The 22915-nt window shown below is 41.6% G+C and overlaps 1 protein-coding gene across 1 annotated transcript in view; it reads right to left on the bottom strand.

The window, feature by feature from the left end:
* Positions 1 to 22915, bottom strand: part of tenm3 (teneurin transmembrane protein 3) — a 143461-nt gene that overhangs the window by 32302 nt on the left and 88244 nt on the right. Inside the window, exons 20-26 of the mRNA XM_054605005.1 lie at positions 21199 to 21330; positions 20832 to 20967; positions 17333 to 17476; positions 9000 to 9071; positions 6657 to 6834; positions 335 to 459; positions 29 to 136 (exon numbers count right to left, since the gene is read on the bottom strand). Of these exons, the coding sequence (XP_054460980.1) occupies positions 29 to 136; positions 335 to 459; positions 6657 to 6834; positions 9000 to 9071; positions 17333 to 17476; positions 20832 to 20967; positions 21199 to 21330 (895 nt within the window). The remainder of the gene's footprint in view (positions 1 to 28; positions 137 to 334; positions 460 to 6656; positions 6835 to 8999; positions 9072 to 17332; positions 17477 to 20831; positions 20968 to 21198; positions 21331 to 22915) is intronic.

Raw genomic sequence — 22915 nt, 5'->3', positions numbered from 1 at the left:
TTGTGTTTTGTGTTTTTTGTGTGTGTACCTTTAGGTCCCAGTAGTTGTGCCTCTGTAGCTTTTCTTCCATCTCCACATCGTGCTTCATCAAATGGAGGGCATTGTTCACCTGTACCAGCAACTACTTCTCCATTACCTGAACACACACACACACATCACGCTTTTATTGCAACAGCCCTTATCCATTTTCTTTTCCCCTGCTATACTATCAGCATTGCAGGCGGCGTGGATGTGTGTGGGTTCATTATACTGAAATTAACAATGGAAAAAAAATGTGATTGCTTTCAATTCTGCCAACATGGTGTTTTACTGGGGAAATGAAGTGCACGCTTACTGATGAGGTCACGGGCGCCGCTGAGCATCTTGGGTCGGTAGATTCGTCGAGAGTTGGTGTCTGACACATACAGCTGCCCTGTTACTGGGTCGGTGGCTAAATAGTAGCGGTGGGCAGGGTTGTTGCTATGGAGGGTGGGGACAGAGGAAAGGGGAGGAGGGTAACAAACAGGATGAAGACAAGAAAGAATTGGTTTAGACGTGCTGCATCTTTGATAACGTCAGTATCTCTGACACCAGGGCTACTTAAACATTTAGAGAAATACACCCAGTTTTGAAGACATTAAAAGTCCCCATGTGTCCTTGATGGATTGTTTTCCTTCAGATCCCCCTGCTGACACACGATCCAAAATCTGACCGGAAACATGCTCACAACGAAATCAGCAGAGCGGGTTTACTATTTAGTTCCAGCGACATTATAATGGAAATGAAGGAGACTTTCTGGAGCTGATGATAATGAAGAAGTAATGAATCAAAGGAGGGTTGATGAAGAGACAAGAAACTGGTGTTAATTTACTTCCAGTAGAGTACCAGGTGGTTGGAGGGTGTGTGTGTGTGTGTGTGTGTTTGTGTAATACAGAGGGAATTAAAGGCAGACACAGTGCGAGCGCGTGTTGCTATTTCTGCGTACATGTTTCCGATTATTTTCTCTATAGAAGAAGTGTAGTTGTAATACTCGTAAGTGAGAAAGTAAGTAAGTGAATGTCGTATGTGTTTGTATGTGTGTGTGTGTCCTTCTGTCAGTCTGAACAGAATTACGTGGGTGCGATGGGTCTCGACTCGTCTGTGACACACTCTTAATGATGCCTGCCACACTGTCATGTAAATTCCATCACACAGGCAAAAGCAGACGTGCACACACACACACATCTATACACAGACACACACACGCTCACACGCAGAGCAAGTGTCAAGCATTAGACGTCAACACACTTGGGCGTGGATATATACATATGTACTCGCCTCTAGCCATGAGTCTCAGTGGTTGGTGATAATCAGCAGATGATCACAGGCTGTTAATTAAGACAGCTAAAAATAGGCCGACAGTGTGTGTGAGACGGAGACTGTCTGTGTGGTTTTCTGTACTTGTGAGGCCCCGGTGTGATGCGTGCCGTTTGTTTTCATTAAACCTTCATTAAAGCCGAAAAATTCCTTTCACATTGATACATTTTCAAGATTCAGTATCTGCATCCCAATAGACACAATCTTGGTACCAGACAGACAAGCAAAAGGGGAAGGAATGAGGAGTGATGAATGAAGAGACGCTTGGATGACGAAAGGATACAGAGGACAGGACAAGAGGAAGACTGAAGGAGGGAAGACATGTCTGACTAAGGGAGAGAAGGAATGAAAAAAATGTGTAGGAAATAAAGTAAGAATGAGGAAAAGATGTGACAAAAGAAGGTATGAAGAATGTAGTCGATTTCTAAAGGCGAGAAGAGACAAGAAGTCAAACAAGAGAGGAGGTTGAAATAATTACAGTCAATGAAACAGAACACAGAGTCAGGATGGCGTGAATAAGTAAACATGAAGGAAGGGCAATAGGTATAAAAAAACTCAGTGACATGAAATTGTGTTTTAATTAAAGTTGATTTTAATTGAAACCTCGTCCAATAATTATGTCTTGCCAGTGGCAGAGGAGCCCCAGGTAAGGTGCTGCTCTCTATGTGTGTGAGGATATGTAGAAAAAACTATCTGGGTTAAGCTTCTTTATCAGAAGGGGGGGGCAGAGGAAAAGGAGGAGATGAGACACAGCAACAAATCCTAATGTATCTGACAAAATCACAGAGAGGGCAGAGATATGTGAAGGAAGCTGGAACAGCAAATTTGATGGTCAAAATATACTCAATGCAAAGACCATGCTTTGAGTTGAAATGTGTACTTTGTCATGAGAGGGAACAATCGTGGTCATTCTTGAAAAAGAAATCGATACAAACAGCAGTTTCCTGTGTTCACATGCAAACATATCATGTTAGTTGTTGCACTTACTGTATTCGTATCAGTTCGCTGCACTTATTGTATTCGTATTCGTTTACTGCACTTATCCTATTCGTAGTAGTTTGTAGCACTTATTGTATTCGTATTAGTCTGTTGCAATTATTGTTTTCGTAGTAATTTGCCTCTGCACTATACTTTTGCTCTGGTTTATGCTTTAAGATGCTTGTTTAAGAAAGGAGATGCACTTATGACTTCTGGTGACTAGTAGTTCTCTTGAATACCTATGTTGAATACACTTCCTGTAAGTCGCTTTGGATAAAAGCATCTACTAAATGACTGTAATGTAATGTAATGTAATGTAGTGCGTGACAGCAGTTTCAAGCCCAACAGAGGTTACCGGCAACGATAACGTTCAATGGCATTGCTTTCCAAAGTTCAAATATCTCACATTTTGCAATCCTCCACAATGGAATTTACAACTAGATGTTATGTAGCTCCCTCACACAATTAACACAATCAAAAAATAAGTTAAGTTTGCAATAAAATATTAATAGAAAGCTGCTTTCAGAAGAAAAAAATATTCTGACAGAAGTCAGGAAAAGATGTATCACCTCTCTCTAACCGGGTAACAGAAGTTGTCACTATTTATACTCAAAGATCACATCTCTTTACAAGACTGGCTTAGGTGGCCTGAGGTTCTCCACCAACCCATAGGATTATGGCATATGTTGGAAACATAATTGTATAAGGTTAGTGCATATCTTAACCTTTGGTAAAGCACTAACTCTTTAACCTGGCTACAGGTGAATGTCCGATTTGCCACTCATAAACCAGTACATGCAGTCTAGCAGGAGTTATAGCCTGAGGGTAGGAAAGTCTGAAGGCTCAAAATTCCTTCTTTACTTTTACATTAACTGGGGCTTTTACAGAGCGTTTTGACAGCATAGGAGTCGGCATCAAGAAAATATCCGTTATTACCACAGACGGTGCCTGGAGGGCCGCCGGGGATTGTGACTATAACTGAAAATGTGATCGGTCACCCTGTCATGAAGCTTCACTGTGTTAGTCACCAGGAAAACTCAAGTGTCAAAGTCGGATTTTCCTCTGTAATTGACACAGTAGTTAAAATTTTTAATCTTCTCGTTGCTCCTCACTCACTGAGTCACGGGCAGTTCCAATCGCTCCTGAAGGAGATGACAGTGCTTACAAAGATTTGCCTCTCCACTGCCCGGTGGGTGGCTTAGTGGTTAGCGAGACATTTGCGGAGTGCATTGATGGGATCACAGACCACACCAGGCCAGCTCTGTTTGATGCATGGAAAGCATTTTATTCAAACTGGAGCCTTTGACTTCATCAAACACCAGTGGGAGATGTCATCACCTAAGCCTGTCAGCTCTGAGGACATCAGAGGTTACATTCAAGAGCTTGAGTGGGAAAACTCCACCAGGTTTCACGATTTTTAGCAGTACTGGGCCAGTGATTTCTTTGTTGGTCAACCGGACACCTTTCAGGAGAAAAATCTGTCTTGACCCCAATTTAAATGCATTGGGATTGGATTTTGAACCGAAGCATAAGTCCCTTTTTGACCACTAGACCTTACCCAAGGAACTAGGAACCTTTTGAGGAACTCATTGTGTTTCAAACTCAGGTACCAGGGCCTACATCAAGTTCTGGGGACATTTTACCATCGAAAAAGGCCCTGGGGGTTTTCTTTTGGAAAGTACAGGACGATCAGGTTGGGGTTTGCAGGGATGATTGATGACTGATTTGACTATTTTAAGACACAGGAAGAGCATTTTGATTCCGTTCATACATTAAAAGTAAAGTTAGACTTTGCTGTCGCTTTCTAAGTCATTTGTTCTGTCAAAAGACAGACAAACTAGAGAGTGATCGAGTGAGCGTTAGAAGTAAGAGAGGCAGCGCAGTTATTTTCTGAATGTTTCATGGCGGTTTTGTTCTAAAGCACAAATAAATAGCCATCAAACATTCAACAGATTATTTACTGTCGATACAGATGCTCTTATCTTCACTTTCCTCCTCTGCATTTCATTCATTACATCCAATGTGCATCAGTAAATATTATTCAACAGTAAATGTTGTTTCAGTGAGACAAAACCAGGGTTTATTTTTGCTGTTTTTTAGATGAAACATGCAGGCACATGAACTGCAAGCAGCAGACTGTTTTAACCCCTGTACTCCTTGTCCCTTGTCATGTTGCTTTTTCATATATCACCAGATTGAGATCTCAGATCATTCCTTTTCAAGGAACTAAAATGTTCTTTCAGCCCATTGTCACAGACAACAATGTGCTGAAAGAACATTTTAGTTCATTGAAAAGTTGTCCCGGGAGGTGGACAGGCCAAATGTCTGCCAGAAACCAAGGAGCACACAATGTAGCATTATGGGAGGGCTTACCAGTCAAGTTTACACGTTTGATAAACATGGTGGCGTTTGCATTACTCTCCACATGCGGATCTACCTACATGTGTGAACAGACCTTTTCACACTTTAAGACTGTGTTGAATGCAGCTCGCTTTAAATGACATGCTAATTTAGAAACGCCATTGCACAATGGCTATATTTTTTCCTCTTCTGCAAGGTTGAACTTCAGATTTTATGTTGTTCATCCACACAGATTATGTTAAGACATAAGGAATTCTGTTCCAAAATACCTTATCACCACAATGTCCTTGATTTATTTATATGACGTATTATTCATCATGTTTATGTGAAACTTAACATGTGTAACGATTATTTGGATACTGCCTGAAACTATTTGTTGTTTTTCCTGTATGAAAACTTTCACGACCTCGCATGAATTAAAAAAAGTAATACAGAGAGAAACAAGGAAGACCAGTAACCACGGCCAACACCTCCCCCCTTCGTCTCTCCTTGCTAGGGGCAGCTGCTAAAGCGATGACTTCATCTGAGCTGACAACTGAAGAATAGGCTCGATTTGGTGTGAACACTTATCAGCATTAGAGAGTGAAAGAGAATGAGACCGAGGGAGACGTAAAAGAGACAAGGAAAAAAAACAAATGAGGGGGTTTCATTTGATGGAAGCAAACAGCAGGGCTATTTTCCTCTAATCATTTGCTTCTCTCTGCCCCTAAGATTAATAACTGTATGGCTATTTCAAATTTTCCAGATGTTAACAGTTACTTTGGTGACTAAAATGTGATCATGACAGAAATAGATCAAAATACGACATAACCTAAATGGTCCTGTCAGCTAATTTACTAGCTGCTGTGAGGGCTGTATGTCTGGTCAAACATCATCTGTTTGTCTGACCTATTTTGACAGTGTCTCTACATGATAAAATCTGCAGCTTGAGCATTAATGGACTTCAGAAAGAAATTATAAATGCAAAATTGGCCCGCTAACGGCTTGATCCAGCTCATTGTCTCCTTGATGCACCTTGGGCTTAGGACGTCAGTCTAATCAGGCCTGAAAGCTGCTAGGAATAAGCAACAGTGATTGTCTCATTTTAAAAGGAGATAAGAAGGATGAAAGAAATGTGCAGACTAGGGCCTGGTTCGTAAGCAGCAGAAATGGACAGTGAAATGAAAAGAATATTAAAGGTTGAAAAGGATTAGTCACTCTTACCTATGTCTGAAATCTTTGTTTCTTTAATACAGAGCAAGCAAGGAAAGGAAGAAAGAGGAAACACAAGTTAGTAGACAGACTGGTTTCTGAAAGGTAAAATGACCAGAATCACTGGAAGAAAAATATACTGGAAAGCAAGAAAAATAAAAAACTGTTAGAAGTTGCAATCAGATTAAGAATTTAAATCATGCTTCAGAAGTCAATACGAAGATGTCAGTTGTGAATTAGACTAGGAGTTAGAGAAATGAGCACAGTGTGCCAGAAGCACGTTTACAGATTCAGAGCACTAAAACACTGATCTTTTCTCTTTCAGCACTTTGGCTAAAGAGTAAGTACTTGAATGTTAATCAGTGGCAAAGTGTCCAATCTGGCCACGCATCTATCCCTCTCTTCCTTTATGTGTTCAAGTGCTGTTCAAAGGCATCCGAGACCAATGATGTGGAGTTGAACTGTTGAGTGCAGGAAGGAAAGCGGAGGCAGAGAAATGAACTCAGATGCTAGGTTTTAATTAAAAACCAAGGACTCTCAAGTCAATAAGATCATTTTTCACAAATGTGTACACTCTAGGTCATATTTTGTTTTACTAGAATCCACCAACATTCATGCTTTGGAAAGACCCTGAGAATCTGTTGGCAGAGCTTTACTGTTAAATGGATCCTGACTTCTATGAGTGAGACCTTTATCTCTGTGACACCCGGGAATGTATTCTCTGGATTAGGTTCAGATCTCCGATCTGGCACCAGCAGCCATCCTCCCTCCCTCCCTCCCTCCCCTCTTACCTCAGCTCCATGACACTGGTAACATTCCCAGAGGGGAAGATCCTCCTGATGTAGTTGAAGTCTCCAACGAAGATGCTGCCATCTGCTCCGCAGGCCAAAGCCAGGGGCGCCAGCAGCTTGTTGCCCTCTGCCTGCCCGTTACAGCTGGGGCAGGAGATGCTGCGGCGACGACCATTTCCTGGAACAGGACGTTGGATACATTTTTACTGACTGCACCATTTGTTTTTTGTCTTGTTTTCCACAAAACAGGACTGTCCAGTTTGGAGCTCATTTCAAATGAATTTTATCGAGCCAGCTTGTTGAAGGCTTTTGTGGGCCAAGCATTTATTCAACTACGTCAAACAAAAGAAGGACTTAAAATGTGGGACTAATGCACTGTCCACCTTCTCAAAGACCCAGGGTTCTATTCCCTGTTGGGGCACATCAGAAAAGTAAGCCAGAACTTGTAAAGGCATGGCATTATGCAAAACAAGTGGAGCTGAACACAGGTTAAAAGACGTGGACACTGACAAAATGTGACAGACCAGAAGTACTGCAGACAGGGACAACAGTGTAATTAACATTCCAAATCGTGAAAACAATGTGAATAAGTTGCACTTCCTCTGATACTAGATAGTGTTTTTCTGCAAGAATGTATGGCATCGCTATACAGACTCAGATTGCTGTCTTGGTGAGTACACAAAGAAAATACATGGAGGAACTGCAATGGATATGTGAGTTGTAAATGCTAAATGTTTTAATAGTAACTGAACCAAATAATGAAAAACCTGAAGGTCAGATATGTTTTATATTAAAGGTGCATTGTGTAAGATCCAGCCACATGTTCCAAACCAACAGGGGGCAGGGTTTCACCCTATACTTCTGAGTCCATACAATCTAAATTTACAGTCATCAGTTCTATCAAAATAAAGCCGACTACCAACTATTAAACAACGCTGCTATCTAATAGTCTTCACTTGTGTCTATGGCCTGTAGCTTTCATCGAGGTGACTAACTGTTCTTCGCCCATGGCGTGCCGCAGTTCCAGGAGACGGACCTTAAGTTAGCGGTGCTATAGCATCTCCAGTTCATCCAGGGGGACCTCACTGCCTCCCCCTGGATCAGCAAACTTTATGTTGCTGCCGTTACACAGGTTAGGCCTGCTGAGTGCTAATTGCAACAGCTAGCCGCTGACTGAGGGTCTGTCTCCTGGAGCTCAAGGCTCCTGACTTGTAATTAGAAGGATTACAAGTCAGGAGGGGCCGGAGCTAACTGGTTAGCATGCTCAGTTCAGTAGATATCTCTGCAACACAATACATCATTGCCTTTGACACGCACCGTAACCTCAAACATACTTTCATTAAGCAAAAGACTCAAGGGCGTATTCACAAAAGGATCGCGTGGCCTTTTCAGCCTCTAAACCAGCACCAATAAGAAACCGTGTAATTCTCGAAGCACCCGGAAAAGGTGAGATGCAGTGTCTCGCTGCTCCTGTGCAGCACGTATTTAAATGAGGTAATATGCAGACATTTGGCACAACATTGGCCTCTATCTATGCAAATGAGCCTCATTGCAAAAACAGTCCAATTCACAAAGATCAGCGCTAATAGCTACGTGCAGTTACAGTGTGAAATAATTAGCTTCCTCAGAGAGTTGGTGGTAACTGAAGGGCATTTATAAGAGGTATCTGCTCAAACTCATTTATTTTGGGATGCACTGACAGGATGCGATGACAGTTGTGTCATGAAAAATAAATGAACAGAGCTCCCCTACATGTCAGTTTGAAAAGAAATGAGAAAAGAAAAAGAAAAATTATTATATAAGAGAATAAAAAATGTTTTTCTTCCCTCTCCCTCCTTTCGCTCTCTTGATTTCTTTCGGGAGGTTTGGATACAAGAGGCACTCTGGCCAGATCCTCCTGGCAAGACCTCTGGCTGTGGCTGACTCTCACCCCTCACAACCGACGCATTGGCCTCAAGCGCATTTATACTTTGCCACATGGATAATTGCAATTACATGCAAAAAAGGGCAAATTGCACTCAGCTGCAAACCTTAATGGATGTGTTTGCTGTGTCAAATGGCAGTTGTAAGTGCTGGCGCAGCTATCAGCCGCCGCAATCCATTCTCTGTGATTTCACCCCTCAGTTTTATTTTTATTTTAGCAAAAAATTGCCAGCATTCATATAGTTTGGTAGTTGCTAAAGAGCGACTAGCACATTGACCCAGAAGGTATTTTTTTTCTGGGTTAGAGTTAGGGTTAAACCATTAGAACAAAATGACTGACCGTCCTGCAATGACATAATCAACCCTGATCACAAACATGCTGGTTTCAAAAAAGTCAATTATATGTAAATCTGTATTTACCCATGATGCTGCTGATGACCGGGGGCTGCTGGGATATGAATATGTTCTCACCATTGCCCTTGTACAGTATACCTGGTGGAGAGAAGACATCAAGATGAGATATAGAGCACAGAAAGGCAGCAGACAGAATGCAGATAGCATGCGCACAGATTTGTTGATATGCTTATGTTGAAACGCATGACAGTTTCTCTCTCTTTCACCACAGGGGTCCCAGAGGATCATACAGCATGTAAGATTAAAGGGATGCTGCTGCTGCTGCTGTGTGTGTTTCACTTTTAGGCTAAGGAAAACACATCATGAAAATAAGCTGTAGTTTGATGACCATAAAACTGTATTTAGATGAAAATAGCCATCAGCTAGACCTGGTTCAATGTATTCCTCAGTATTTACTTATTTTATCTTCTTTCTTCTACATTTTCTGAACGTTAACAATGTAAACTCCCATAGGTTTCTTCCTTTTTTCTCCCTGTTAAAGTTTTTCCTGTGCCGATGTGAGGGTTCCAGGACAGAGGATGTTGCATGTGTAGAGATTGTAAAGCCCTCTGAGGCTAATTTGTAATTTGTGATTTTAGGCTATACAAAATAAACTGAATTGAATTGAATTAAACTACGACTAATGTAAACTGTCCCATGCTGAATCCAAATATGAGTCAAGAGAATACATTTTTTGGGCGACATCTTTTGGCGACACCTGAGGGTGACTGGTGACGGTCCCATCATGTGTACTTTCCACAACAAAGATTTTCAGATTTTGTTTAAAAGCACACTATGTAATGTTAACTGGAGGGAACGCTATATGTCTTCACAGCATCTGGTCTGTAAGAACTTCGAAAAGGGAAGATCTAATATGTTCAAGGCGGGTCTGTTGCGCCATTGTTCTGCCACGCTGTTCTGCATGAGAGCTACGGTGGCGGACACGGGGACGGAGTTATTCCACCGCTGAGCCGGCAGCACAGAGCAGCTGGCACGGTGGAACGGGTGTGGCGGTTCGAAGAGCTATTTATGAGCCCTAACCACCGGGAGTTTAAATTTTTTTTTAAAATGTTAGCAGCAGTTAGCAGATAACCTACTGCAACAGAGAATGGCAGTTAATTAGAGAGACAACGAGGTCCAGGAGCTCCTTAGCCCTCAACACTGCCTTTATTGTTTAGGATGCAAGTCGCTGTTGTGCTAAAACTCCCGCCTCTTTTCCTCCCGTGATGCCGCCGTGCTATCTCAGAGGAGGAGGAGGAGGAGGAGGGGCGGGTTGGCTGACTTGTGAGGAGGTTAATGTGGATAGGGATGAACAGAGGAAAAGAGAGGGATGCACTCGTTCTTCAAAGTGAGACATCAAAGAGGGACCTCCTGTGGTGAGCTGAATTATTAAAGCTCTGCTGCCATCTTGGAAAACCAGTCCACATTACGCTCCATCTGTCCGTCCATCGGTCTGTCCATCCGTCTGTCCATCCGTCCGTCCATCCGTCCGTCCAACAGCTCTACATTCTACTCTTTATAAGGATGCATACCATACTCCCTACAATTAGAAGTCCTTCAAGCCCAGCAGGACACATCGCTATCGGCCCTTAAATCCCATATCAGTCGGTTCCCTTCCTGTCAGGCTCCCTCTACATCCATCTCCTTCTCCTTCCCTCTCTCCTTCTCTCCTCCTCTCCCTCTTTCATCTCTCCATCCATTGGTAGATGTTGATTGATCAACAGAGGCCAAGCCGGCAGGGTTCCTCCCATGCTGTGCTGTGGACTACTCACAGGCAACCAACTATTTTCCTGACTGGGAAAAAAGTGTGTGTATGGATGTGTGTGTTAGGGGGGGGGGGGCAAGAGAGAGAGAGAGAGAGAGAGAGAGAGAGAGAATGAGATTAAGAGGGTGAGTAAAGCTCCGTAGAAAGAGAGAGGAGCATCGAATTGTCCTGCTGTGTTAAAAGAGGGCAGTGAAGCTTTCTCACACAGCTTTCTATGTGTGTGTGTGTGTGTGTTTGTGTTAATGAGCACATTTGACCTTCATCTCAAAACTCTCAATCTCAAAATCGTGATACTTGCATTCTTACAACACCCACTAAAGGCTGGCACACTGACCTGACCTCAACGACCTTACGCCAACAAGGTCACGCTGATGTGCATAACTTTGGTACAAGTTTCACCTGAACACACTGTGTTTATTATCCAAATAATCCAAAATAAAACTTGGAGGAAGAATTGAGAAAACTTGTTTTTCAGCGCATGGTTGTGCTTGTTCACTGAATAAAAAGAAGGTGTGGAGGACAAAAATGAATGCACCAGAAGGGTGAAATCACTGATTGGTTAGTCTGACTGCTCTCTGTCACTGAACGCTCCTGCTGCTGATTCAACAACGTGACACGTCTGAGCAGCTGCTGATAAGAGCAGACTCGGGGTGGTCAGCCAAACAGCGCCGGAGCCTGACACAGCTAACTGTTAACGAACACACGGATGCACTAATGCAAATACATCGATATGCTAATAACTACAGTGCTTTACTGCTTGACAATCGATCTAATTGATGAGTATTGATAAATAGGTATTCAGTCAAACACACACGTAGAATAGACAAGGGTTAAAGGCAGTCAAATACTAACTGACTCACAAGCATGCAGCATGTATAATGCATGAACCAAGTTGAATAATGGCTGTAGGTTGTTGGCACTGGAGATCAGTATGAAGAACGGCCTTCAGCCTATCAGTGAAATTTTTAAAACATGGTTCCTAATTTGCCACGGACGAATGTAGATCTTTCAGATCTGAAACCTGCATTTCTTTTCATTTAGTACCAGTGAATGGCTTTTATCTTCATCCGAGCTGATGACAAAGGCCAAATTCTGAAATGAATTTGTAAGAAAAGTATGTTCTGAATATTTGGTTCATATACTTATTTTATTTACTGCAGTTTTGTCAATCAAATATTTGGAAAAAAAATGTATATTTGATTGTAATCTCTGTAGAATTTCTGTTGAAGGTTAGGGAATGTTTTTATAACTAAAGCCTATTCTGGATATCACTGCACAGCAGAGAACCGGAAAGATGAGGAGAAGCAAGAGGCTACTGTTGCCAAGATGTTCTGCTGAAAGGTTAAGGATGTCTTTTCAGGATGTTCCTGCAGCAGTTTTTCATTTTTGGACATGTTTGATGTAATACTTATTTAGGCTGAATGCAGCTGAAGTGCTCCTACTACCTGACATTCTAAATAAGACTAAAGCATTCATGTTTTGCTCTCCTAAGATATAGTCACATACAAGAACAAATAAGAGACACATCCAGAAATGAGCCTGTCATTTATTTTGATATAACTGCTCTATATGCACTTTATGTAAATTTCTTACAGGTTACTTTGAAAAGTGATTTATTTTTGCATTTACTTCATTAGAGAGTCATTAGATGTAAGTAAATTGTAGATACTGTATATTGCAAATTTCTATATATTATTGTACTTACTTAGTTTTTTTGTTTCATCAGTCACAATCATTTTAAACTTCTTAAGGTCATTGTGTTTGTAAGTTTACTGTTATAAAAACAAATGCAAACACTTTTTTGTGGATTTGTGACATGGCAATAGTCAGAAGTTCATTCTTTTCGATTTGATGTTGTGAAAAAAAGCAACACTTTCTCATGTTCTCTGGAGCAAAGCATAAAGCACCCTGACTGTGGCCGAGCTTAGTGTCTGAATAATAGAGTGCAGCGCTTCACGGGGCGGCTTACACACTCACACTCCCTCTGCACACACACACTGGTGTATGCACACATAGACAAACATGGGCTTCACAAACTCACGGGTACACACAGAAAACACCCTCACAATGCATGCACAAGGAAGCAGCCCCTCTGCCACCGAACCCCTCTCCACCCACACACACACCACACACACAACACACACACACACACACACACACACACACACACACACACACACACACACACACACACACACACACACACACACACACACACACACACACACTCCTTCATCCAGTCTTATCTGAGTTGTTCAGCAGTGCTCACTACTCAGTGCTTACAGGTCACACACCATCAGGTGTGTGTGTCTGTTTGTCCGTCCGTATATGTGTGTGTGTGTGTGTGTGTGTGTGTGTGTGGACAAGCCTCTTCACACCAAGAATTAGCACTCCCTTTGATTTGATATAGCTATATGAACATGAACAGTGAAAAGTATTAAGTGAAAATAAAAAATAAAAATAATAATTGTAAAAAAGAAAAAACTATAACTATGTGAAGAGCTGCTGTTTATACGTTTTGTCTGAACCAAAAGAAACAGAACAATGTTCTGACTCATCACTCCTCCCCTGTGGGGCTTTATTACATCCTCCACGGGAAATTAATAGGTGTTTAAAAGCTGAAAGTGATTATAGATTGTATTTATAAATTTGCAGAAATGATGGCTTAGCAACGTACAGGATTACTGCATAGTGGAAACAACAGATTGACTGATATAACACGGTTTAGTCCGAAATCACTCAATCATTCACTACTGCTTACGGACTATCCAGGGAGTTCAATGTAGGAGACTAAGTATATATATATATATATACTCTCTATATAGAGGGCTACATAATGAGCTAATCAGCAAGATGAAAAAACTATTTTGTTCATTACTCGGGTCATTTTATAAGCGCCGTTAATAAAGTCATTGCTGTTGCACAATTAAAATGTGCCAGATCAACGTTGGCTGTTAGACCATCCATTATAAATACTGACCTGCATTTTTGTGATAAATACCTTTTTGGCCATTATGTGTAGTTTCCTCCAAGCAAAGTGCTCTGATGGAATTTAGCTCCCCCTGGTAATAGCGATGCAGCGTATATGTCCAGGGCTTTTATTGTGAAAGGGAATGGAAGGAGTAATGGAATGTGCTCACTCTGCAGTTGTCAATTTGGGGATGTTTTTTTGTTTTTTTTAAAGTAAAAATTTATATTTTCCGGCCACAACTCGTGGATTTGTCTCTCCCTCCTCATGTTTAACGTTTAACTATAAATGTCAATTTAAAAAAGTATTTACCATATTACCGTATGTTCTCTTTGACAACACGCAGGTCGCCTGCATTTTGGTTCACTTCGTGCAAATGACCCTTTGCTAAATCCCGCCCCTTGAGCACAAAACATCAAATCACACCGCTTTTGCTATTTAAAGATTTTAACAGTGAATAAATCCCTACCCAGCTTTACAGGAACAAAGTGTTTTGTATTTATTGCCATGGGATGTGATGGTTCACTTCTCTACTGTGATCCCTAAGCTTTAACTTCTATCATTATCTAGTTAACCTGTTTTCAACACTGACTCTGTTTGACATCCTGAATATATCCTCAATTGTAGAACCTTCTGTCTGCTTCTCACTAAAAATCCCCCTTTTTTAGAAAAATGATATTTCTTCAGGGAGTACAGTTATTGTCAGTGTGGGCTCCATGGTAGCTCTGACTGCTATGCGGAGTAGCAGCGGGAGGCTTAAAGGGGGTCAGATGGGTCGGATTATGTTCTCAATGCATTTGAGAACATAATCCGACCGTCTTGGAGACGGTCCAAGACCAGCTCTCTTCAGCGGCCTCGGACCTGTCATTTTGGTCCACACCAGAGTATGATAACAACTAAAGGAATGATTCAGTAAACAAAAGCAAATCAACAGAAAGAGAAAAAGCAGCCTCAAAGCCATCCTTATCTGAAGATTAATAAAATGATAAAACTCTGATTCGACCAGAAGATATCTATTTAATAGGAAAATAGCTGATCTTGTCAAAGCAAGAAAACATATAACAAGAGACAATGAAATCGCTGCCCGACTTCAACACTCACTGTACAGGCATGATATTTCCAAACCATCATCCCATGCACATCATTAGTGGAGCTACAAGACAGTCTACAAAGAAAGCACAGCAGGAGTGTTTGATGCTCTCTCCCAAACACACACAAAGACTAGATTATTCTAGTCCACGTGGTGTCTTTTCGTCTCAAAAGGACAAACACACATTGTGCGTCGCAGTGTTGTCCCTCCAAGGCACAAAATCACACCCACAGAGACCAGTACGCATATAGACAGGAAATCACAAATCACACCTGCATTTTAAACGCACACACTCACACAGACACACAAGCACTGAATCGGGTGACAAGGTGTTGAAAGCCCAAGAGGACTGCAGGGAGAGAGGGATGAATAGCAATGTGATGGATGAGGTGACAGATAGAGGACGGCAAGGAGGGGAGGGGGGGGCTATAAAGTCAAAGTGCCTTTAAAGCGGCAATATGCATTTTTCTAAATATGCATCTATCTTACATGGACTAGTTCTTGAAAGGTGGGCTATCTGAATGTAGATGAATCTCTCTTCAGATAAAGGCGATCAATATGCCTGAGGGCTATTCTGTAAACAGCACAAGAGTGACAGTGATGCATCCTTCACAAACCAGCTGATTATAACACATTAAGAATCAGAGAACTTGAACAAGGAAAAGCCTGGATCAACACTGTTCTGTCTGCTCCACATTCATGGGGAAATGCATGACGGTGACCTGGTATGGGCCGTTATTGTAGCATAACTATTTGCAAATGTGTAGAGAATTGTGTAACTATCTTGATCTGTGTGTGCGTGATCAGGTTTTGTTAGTGTGTAAAATAATCTCTAAATGCGTACTGAGATTTATGATTGTTATGCTTGAATAGACATTACTGGCTGAAAAGTATTTTGCTCTCCAGATACAGACCCGTCGCTAAGCCCCGCCCCTAAAAGGCCAATCATAGTGTAGCATTGGGCCAGCAGTGACCAGGGTCCGACAACTATCAAGCTTTGCTTCATTGACTCTAGTGCAATAGTTTCAGATTTTCTTTATCTTCAGTGGATTTGGAGCTAGTCATGGTTAAACATTGTGTGATAGTGATACTTGTTCCCTGGAGAAGTTGGAAGGAGATATTTCTACATATTGATCTGTAGCAATATCTCCTTCTGATATTATATGATATTATGAGCAGAGTACATTAGTGCATCATTAACATGCGTCACTGCTTCTATGCTACACATGTGCTGCATTTGCTTTTCAGTGGTTGTGACATATGCAACTTTTGAACTTTCTGTCTATCACTTTGAGATAAGGGATATTATTTAGGTTTTTTTGTGCGTGTTCTTGCTAAGAATAACACTGAAATGTTGTTTCTCAAACTGATAAGATCGAGTGACAAAGGAAAAGTCATTAGTTATTAAGTTATAATTATAGTTATTAGTTGGATTACCATCAGCATTAAGTCTTTCATTACAGCATGTTGGATAAGTGTTAAGAACCCAGAAATCTTGTTTTTCCACTCAAACAATGCAATCTGATGTACCTCCAAGCTGGTATGTATAATATTCAGTCAACATATCTCAAGCCTGAGGTTCATGCATTATCTAAATAAAATAATAATAATAAAGTAAATGAAAATAATAACAAAAGAAGATAAGATGGCAATTCACAAAAGCAAGCAGGCACAGAGAGGAGAGGAGACGGGGAGGAGGGACTGGTGACGGTCTGAGATGAGAAAGCCAAATTGTGTATGTGAGTGTGTGATAGAGAAAGGGAGAGGGAGATGAAAGGCTGGCAAAATACCACTGGGCAGCTGGAACAAATCCAAGACACCAACGGAAGTCACACACACACACACACACACACACACACACACACACACACACACACACACACACACACACACACACACACACACACACACACACACACACACACACACACACACACACACACACACACAGCACTAAACTCTTTTCTTCCGCTCCGTCGACCAAAGCCTGCATGACAACAATCGTTTTAAACATACTCCTTTTTCTTCCACGTATAACTAATGATGTGGCGAGAGAGGGAGAGAGAATCAGGGAGGATATGTTTTGTTATTTGAGCTACACATTTATGTAGAAAAGAAAACTCTTAACCTCAGCTGTCACAAATCATACTTCGTTTTAGGTAGATCAAGAAATGTATCCTGTTTCATCACCTTGCAGCGTTAACATTATGTGTGTGTGTATAGCCCCTCTTTGACCACAGGGACTGACTGCAGGGACCAGGGTCTAAATAAAGTTCTGGGGACGTTTCTACACCCAAGGGGCTTTCTGAATGTACAGGAATTTACCAGGTGCAGGGATGGCCGTTGATTAATTAACAGGCACATTGAACTACAAGGCTGCAGTTTCTTTACCCCAGTAGACTGCCATGGAAACGCAGACAACAATTGGCTGAAGGTACGTTTCCGTTCATTGAAACTAGATATAAATGCGGCTTATGTGAAGATACAGCTCCAGTACCATATTGCAGGCTATGGTTCTGTCATGTTATGGCACCTACCATTCTGTACATCCAGGATGTGATGTTTATCCAGCGTCCATCCTCCCATGTTGGAAGCATCCAGCTCGTAGCCTTGCAAAATGGCTGTTCTCTTCTCCCAGAGGATGAGGTCCAGGCAGGACTCGTATTCAAACCCCACCGACACTATAAGACACACAAAGGGCAAGGCCAGTTACTTCACTCCGTCCTTCAACTGCAGTCGTGTTCAAACCAAATTGGGAAAGCTGTTGTGATTCAGGTTTGAAAACACGGTGAAACATAGTTAACTTCCATTTGTCTGCTTTTGTCACATCCACCGACTCCTGCAGCTGGTTCAATTAGGGCTTCATTCTCTGGTCAAACACACACACACACACACACACACACACACACACACACACACACACACACACACACACACACACACACACACACACACACACACACACACACACACACACACACACACACACACACACACACACGGGCACACACACGATGCTGTGCTCTGCCAAGTGCATTGTGTGAACCAGCAGCCACAAGAGATGTGTGTGTGTGTGTGTGTATTCAATTCAGAAGAAACAAAGATCTTCATGGGGAGAAGAGAAGGAAGGCTAAAACTGGTGTTCTTTGAAGAGGAGGAGGAAAAGAAAGAGAAGCAAATGGGCCACACAGAATGTGGCTTATAGAAATGCTACCACTATATTTTACAGTAATGCAGTCGTTTTGAAGTGACAAGCACATTAATAAACATAATAATACATTAAGTCACCCAAAGACGCTTTACAAACTAGTTAAGACCATCAATAAATAATAAAAGACAACAGTGAAAAGAATATAACAATAATGATGATTAGGATAATTAAACACAACAGTAATGAAATATGTAGACAGATTTAAACAGACACTCATAATAAACACATTACAAAGCACCAGGAAAAGCTAATCTAGTTTCGGTATAAAGAAGCAACAGATGTGCACTGGCGTCTGGGAAGACCCTGAGGAAGAGCATTTCAAAATGTAGAACCTTTAGCTGTGATAGGTGCTTGGTTACCACACATTAGAGACAGCAGCAAGGATAAACTACATTTCTTTTAATGATCCAACCGAAAAATCCAGCCCAGTTTTGCTGTCTCTTTTCCAATGAAAGTCGCTAAATCTAGGCCTCCCTCCAAAGCCACTCCCCCCAAATTAACATAATGAACGTAAACAACTAACATGGCTATTGCCAATATTTGCGGCTGTCAAGCTAGCAGCTATAAAGAATTTGATGAAGCGCAATGAGTGCACGGCTATAGTATGCCTACGTGGGTAGACAGGCAGGTAGGCCTCCAGTTGTTTCATACGGGCCATATGAAATGAGTGGATGGTCTCATTACAGTCCTACGACAGCCACAGATACTTGATTTCTTTTTTTCTTGTCAGAGCACTTGCTTTATTGATTGCTGTCGGGATGAAGATTATCAACCCTAGCTTTATTGGGTTATTATCAGGCATAAGGGAATAAGCAAATGTCCCATCAGCAAATAATGAGCGGATGGAGGGGCAAAGAGGAAAGGCTGGTGTGTGCTGGTCTAAAATCAGTTTATAGCAAATATTTGATGCACAGTTTTTCTAATGAATTTAACCTCTGTAACAGCTTGGTTTTAACAGTTGCCAGACCAAACATTCTTGCGGTTATGCTTCCTTGTTATAACTTATAAGCACCAATTTCACAAGTGTTACAAAACATAGTAGTAAATCGTCTTCATGGTCAACCCATTAAGCCGGGCTACCATAAGTAATAACTCAGCGAGGAGTACGCATGCCAGACTTGTCCCTCATAAAGGTGTCAGAGGGGTTAGCATACCCATTACGTCTGAGCCGTTACCCTGTTAAAGCCTTTCTGCTGACCCTTTTTGAACTTAGCTGTAGCTGTGCAGCTTTATGCGTGTTCAGGAGAAGCACAAACAGGAAAATCCCTCGTCTCCACAGGAACGTGTACAGCAAGTTGTCAAACGTTGATAGTGAGTGCAGACCTAGAGTTACTTTGTGTTGAATTAGTGCAGTTGAATTGTTGTAAACACTTCCCCCCCCTATCTGTGTCATACATTACTGTTATCATTTCCAAAGATCCTCCTACCCTGGGTTACTGAGAGGGTAGCAGTTGCATTGACCAGGTTTTCATAACGGTTCAGACATTTTCTCCTCACTTCACTGTAAATTTCATTTAATTTCATCAATTCATTCAAGTATGAACATCAACCTTTTTGCACAGACGGGCAACTACAACGAAAGCAGCCATTATACTTGCCTGCACTATAGTTGCCTGATCACAAGCAATGCGGTAGAACCTTAATCCTGCAATCTTTTCTAATGGCCATCATCCTCGTTACATAAGGAAGCCTGATTGTATGGAAGTCTATGAGAAAATGACTCTACTTCTCTCTTGATTTATTACCTCAGTAAACATTCTAAACATGAGTTTATGGTCTCAATCTCTAGTTTCAAGTCTTTCTCAATATACAGCATGATGTTCATTTAGTGAATTATTGTCCAATTTAAAGGAAAGTCGACCATAAAGCAGGGTATCCTTTAGGGTGTGAATATCTTGTGATTGACAGGTCCACAACTTTGACCAATCTGGGAGTTGTCCTTGTTTTCATTTTAGAACTTTAACCCTTTCACGGCGCGTTTTCACTTCTTAAAAGTTAACATTTTGGTTCCCTGAAAATGTCTCATTCAACGTTCGGTTGTATCAAAACTGTAGTCCACAAACCAATGGGTGACTATGTCCACTTCTTCTGTACACGCTTAGTGCACATCCTGATATACTGTATTGCCCCCACTGTCTATGTGCTTAATTGCATCTTGCGGTCAGGTAACCTTATTTTCTGACATCCCACACAACCAATGCTCCAAATGAACACAGATACGTAGGTAGAGAGAGAGAGGGTGTTACTCATGTACTGTCTTCAGCCACATTATCGTAGCAAGGTCAGGGATTCTAATCAGTGACCTTCTGGTCATAACAACACTTATCCTCCAGGTTTCTGCTCCCATTATTTCATATAAAAGACAGCACAAAGTGAGTTAATTGTAAAATCATTAGGGACACCACAGTTGTTATTTCATTTCCATCCTGTGTTGTAAAAGGAAAGCTGGCATACTCGGAATACTACAGAAGTCTGCTGCGAGGCTTTCCACACCTACGTGCTGCAGATCACACATTTCAGTTAATTAGCTTGGCTCCCCATCACCTCCAGGAGGGGTTTTAAAATTTCACTCTCGACATAGAAGGCATCACAAAGTCAGGCCTCTCTGTACTAACATACAAGTTGAGAGAGAAAAAGAGGAGCCTCAGGTTCTCAGAGCAGGTGCCTGTGGCCGCTCAGAGTCAAGGTTGAAAATCCAAAGTGATGGTGTTTTTGTTGTTGTTTTGGAAAAGCCTTTTACACAGTCTCAGAGAGGTCAAACCACTGCAAACTTTTAAAAGGTTTATTTCACTTTCTTTCAACTTTGCTATTAGCAGCAGACTCACCAACTGCCTCGGATAGTCCATAGACGCGTTGGCCGTATGCGTCCGTCTTGTCCCAGATGAAGGTGTAGGAGAGATTTGGTTGGGCGGGGAACCATTTCTGGAAAAGGCGTCCCACCACTGCCACCATCAGGTGAACCTGGAGAAACAGCACCAGACACAAGGGTCATTCAATGGTAGTTCAGGTTAGGCTTCCACTGATATGGGACACTGACGCTGTTAAAGGCAACTGCAGTATTTTTCAACCTGGATCCTATTTTCCCATCTTTTTGTGTCACAGTGACAAATGGGGATGCCGATTTTTGAAATTGGTCCAGTATTGAAGGAGAACATTTTGGACGGCGGCCGCTGTATATTTTACATATCTCACCTTCATCAGGTTGAAAGGTATTGATGACTGCGTCATGGTTACTTTGAGGATCGGTTTATATCCCGCTGCTCTGGAGCTCAGGTAGATCAGATTTAGATCGCTGCCTGGTATTGAGGTTTCTTCCTGTAAAACCTGCAGAGGCATAAAGTAACACAGAAAACACATCAGCACCCGACACTAGCTCCCTGTCTCGAAGCATCCTATTTGTAGAGAATGGACTGCTAATTGGCTCGCATCTCGGAGGAGAGAAAAACAAGCAGCCATCTGGGACCATGACAGGTGTGTATATTTAAAAGCATGGCTACTGTTCGACTCTATGCAGTCAAATGTACGTGGTAGAGCTGGGTGATATGGTTATCAGTAACAGTTTCAGGCAGGATTTGGCTTTGCAAAATAATTTGTCTGATCAGAACCATCATGCATCAACCCAATAACCCCCTTTTTATACAATACTAAAGAAACATGCTGTAATAATCCAAATGATCAGGATCTTGCAAAATAACTGTACTGGCACTTATTTCTTCTTACACTAGCTTAATTCTAACTGTTTATAAATATAAACTGGATCAAATAGAGGTTTAAAATCTGTTAAATTCACTTTGATGCTGACAATCTATGAGCCTCATTTTGCATCTCAAAAAAAATAATGAAGAATACACTTTGAACAGTCAGTATTTGGTGCTCCCCATAGTAAGAATCATATTGGATCAAAATTGATCTGCCAGACAAGGCGGCTCTATGGCTGTGTTGAATTCTGACATGGTCTACCAGTGAGTGAATGAATGATTACCCTTGCCAATGTTTTGGCCACGAGCTACAGGTCCTCACACCATAGCAAAACATTTTTAAAGGCGTCTCAGACAGCAGTGTCCTAGTTACTGCTGTCTGAGGACGTAGTTAACCAGCTGCTAACGCAGTCTGGCTGCACTTCAAACATCCTTTCAAGTGACGTCGCATAACCTGAGGAGGTGCTTACTGTCTAAAGTCCACGTTGCCCGTGTTACATTTTGAAAGACATCATCTTATTGTGTGTATTCTATTGGGAAGACTTGCAGGTGAAAGACAAGCAGGAGGACTGCTTTGATTTAGATCAGAACACACACTGACATGCATACTGACACCTCCTTGACCTTCTGATACCCGTGGTGAGACATCCTCTTTTAGTTTCAAATCTGCCACTTGGCTCCCTGCTCACTCTCAAATGACACATAACCTTTGCTCTTTCTCTGCTTGCTGGAGAGAAGAGAGAAGAAATAACTGAAGGGATTAATTTACAGGCGCACATGTGTTTGACTACGCTTATCATCTAGGCAGGTGTATGAATGCATGTGTTTTTATCTATTTTATCTATCTCTGTGTCCTTGTGTTGAACCTGGGCAAGGTGAGCCAGACTTCAATCACCGCTCTATCACATAAAGCAGAGGACACACGGCTTGTCTCAACGTCACTGATGATCACTGAGTGTCAACAGTGGAATGGCACATAGCTGCTGGAGGAGAGTGAGGGTAACAGCATGGCATCAGACTGGCAAAGTCAGAGAGAGAACAAGAAAGACATTTCTTGAAAATTCATCAAGTATGAAGAATTTATTTTTTGTTATACAGCTTTGGTATTTTGTCAAAGTTCCAGATCCTATGGATTAGCTATATTAGTTTATTTCAAGGGAAACCAAAAAAGTAAATAATAGTAATAGAGTAAACTGTCGGTATACATCATT

Source organism: Anoplopoma fimbria, chromosome 9 (assembly GCF_027596085.1).
Source record: "Anoplopoma fimbria isolate UVic2021 breed Golden Eagle Sablefish chromosome 9, Afim_UVic_2022, whole genome shotgun sequence".
Classification (NCBI taxonomy): Eukaryota; Metazoa; Chordata; class Actinopteri; order Perciformes; family Anoplopomatidae; genus Anoplopoma; species Anoplopoma fimbria.
The sequence above is the reverse complement of the archived record's forward strand: the minus strand, read 5'-3'. Positions and strand labels throughout refer to the sequence as shown.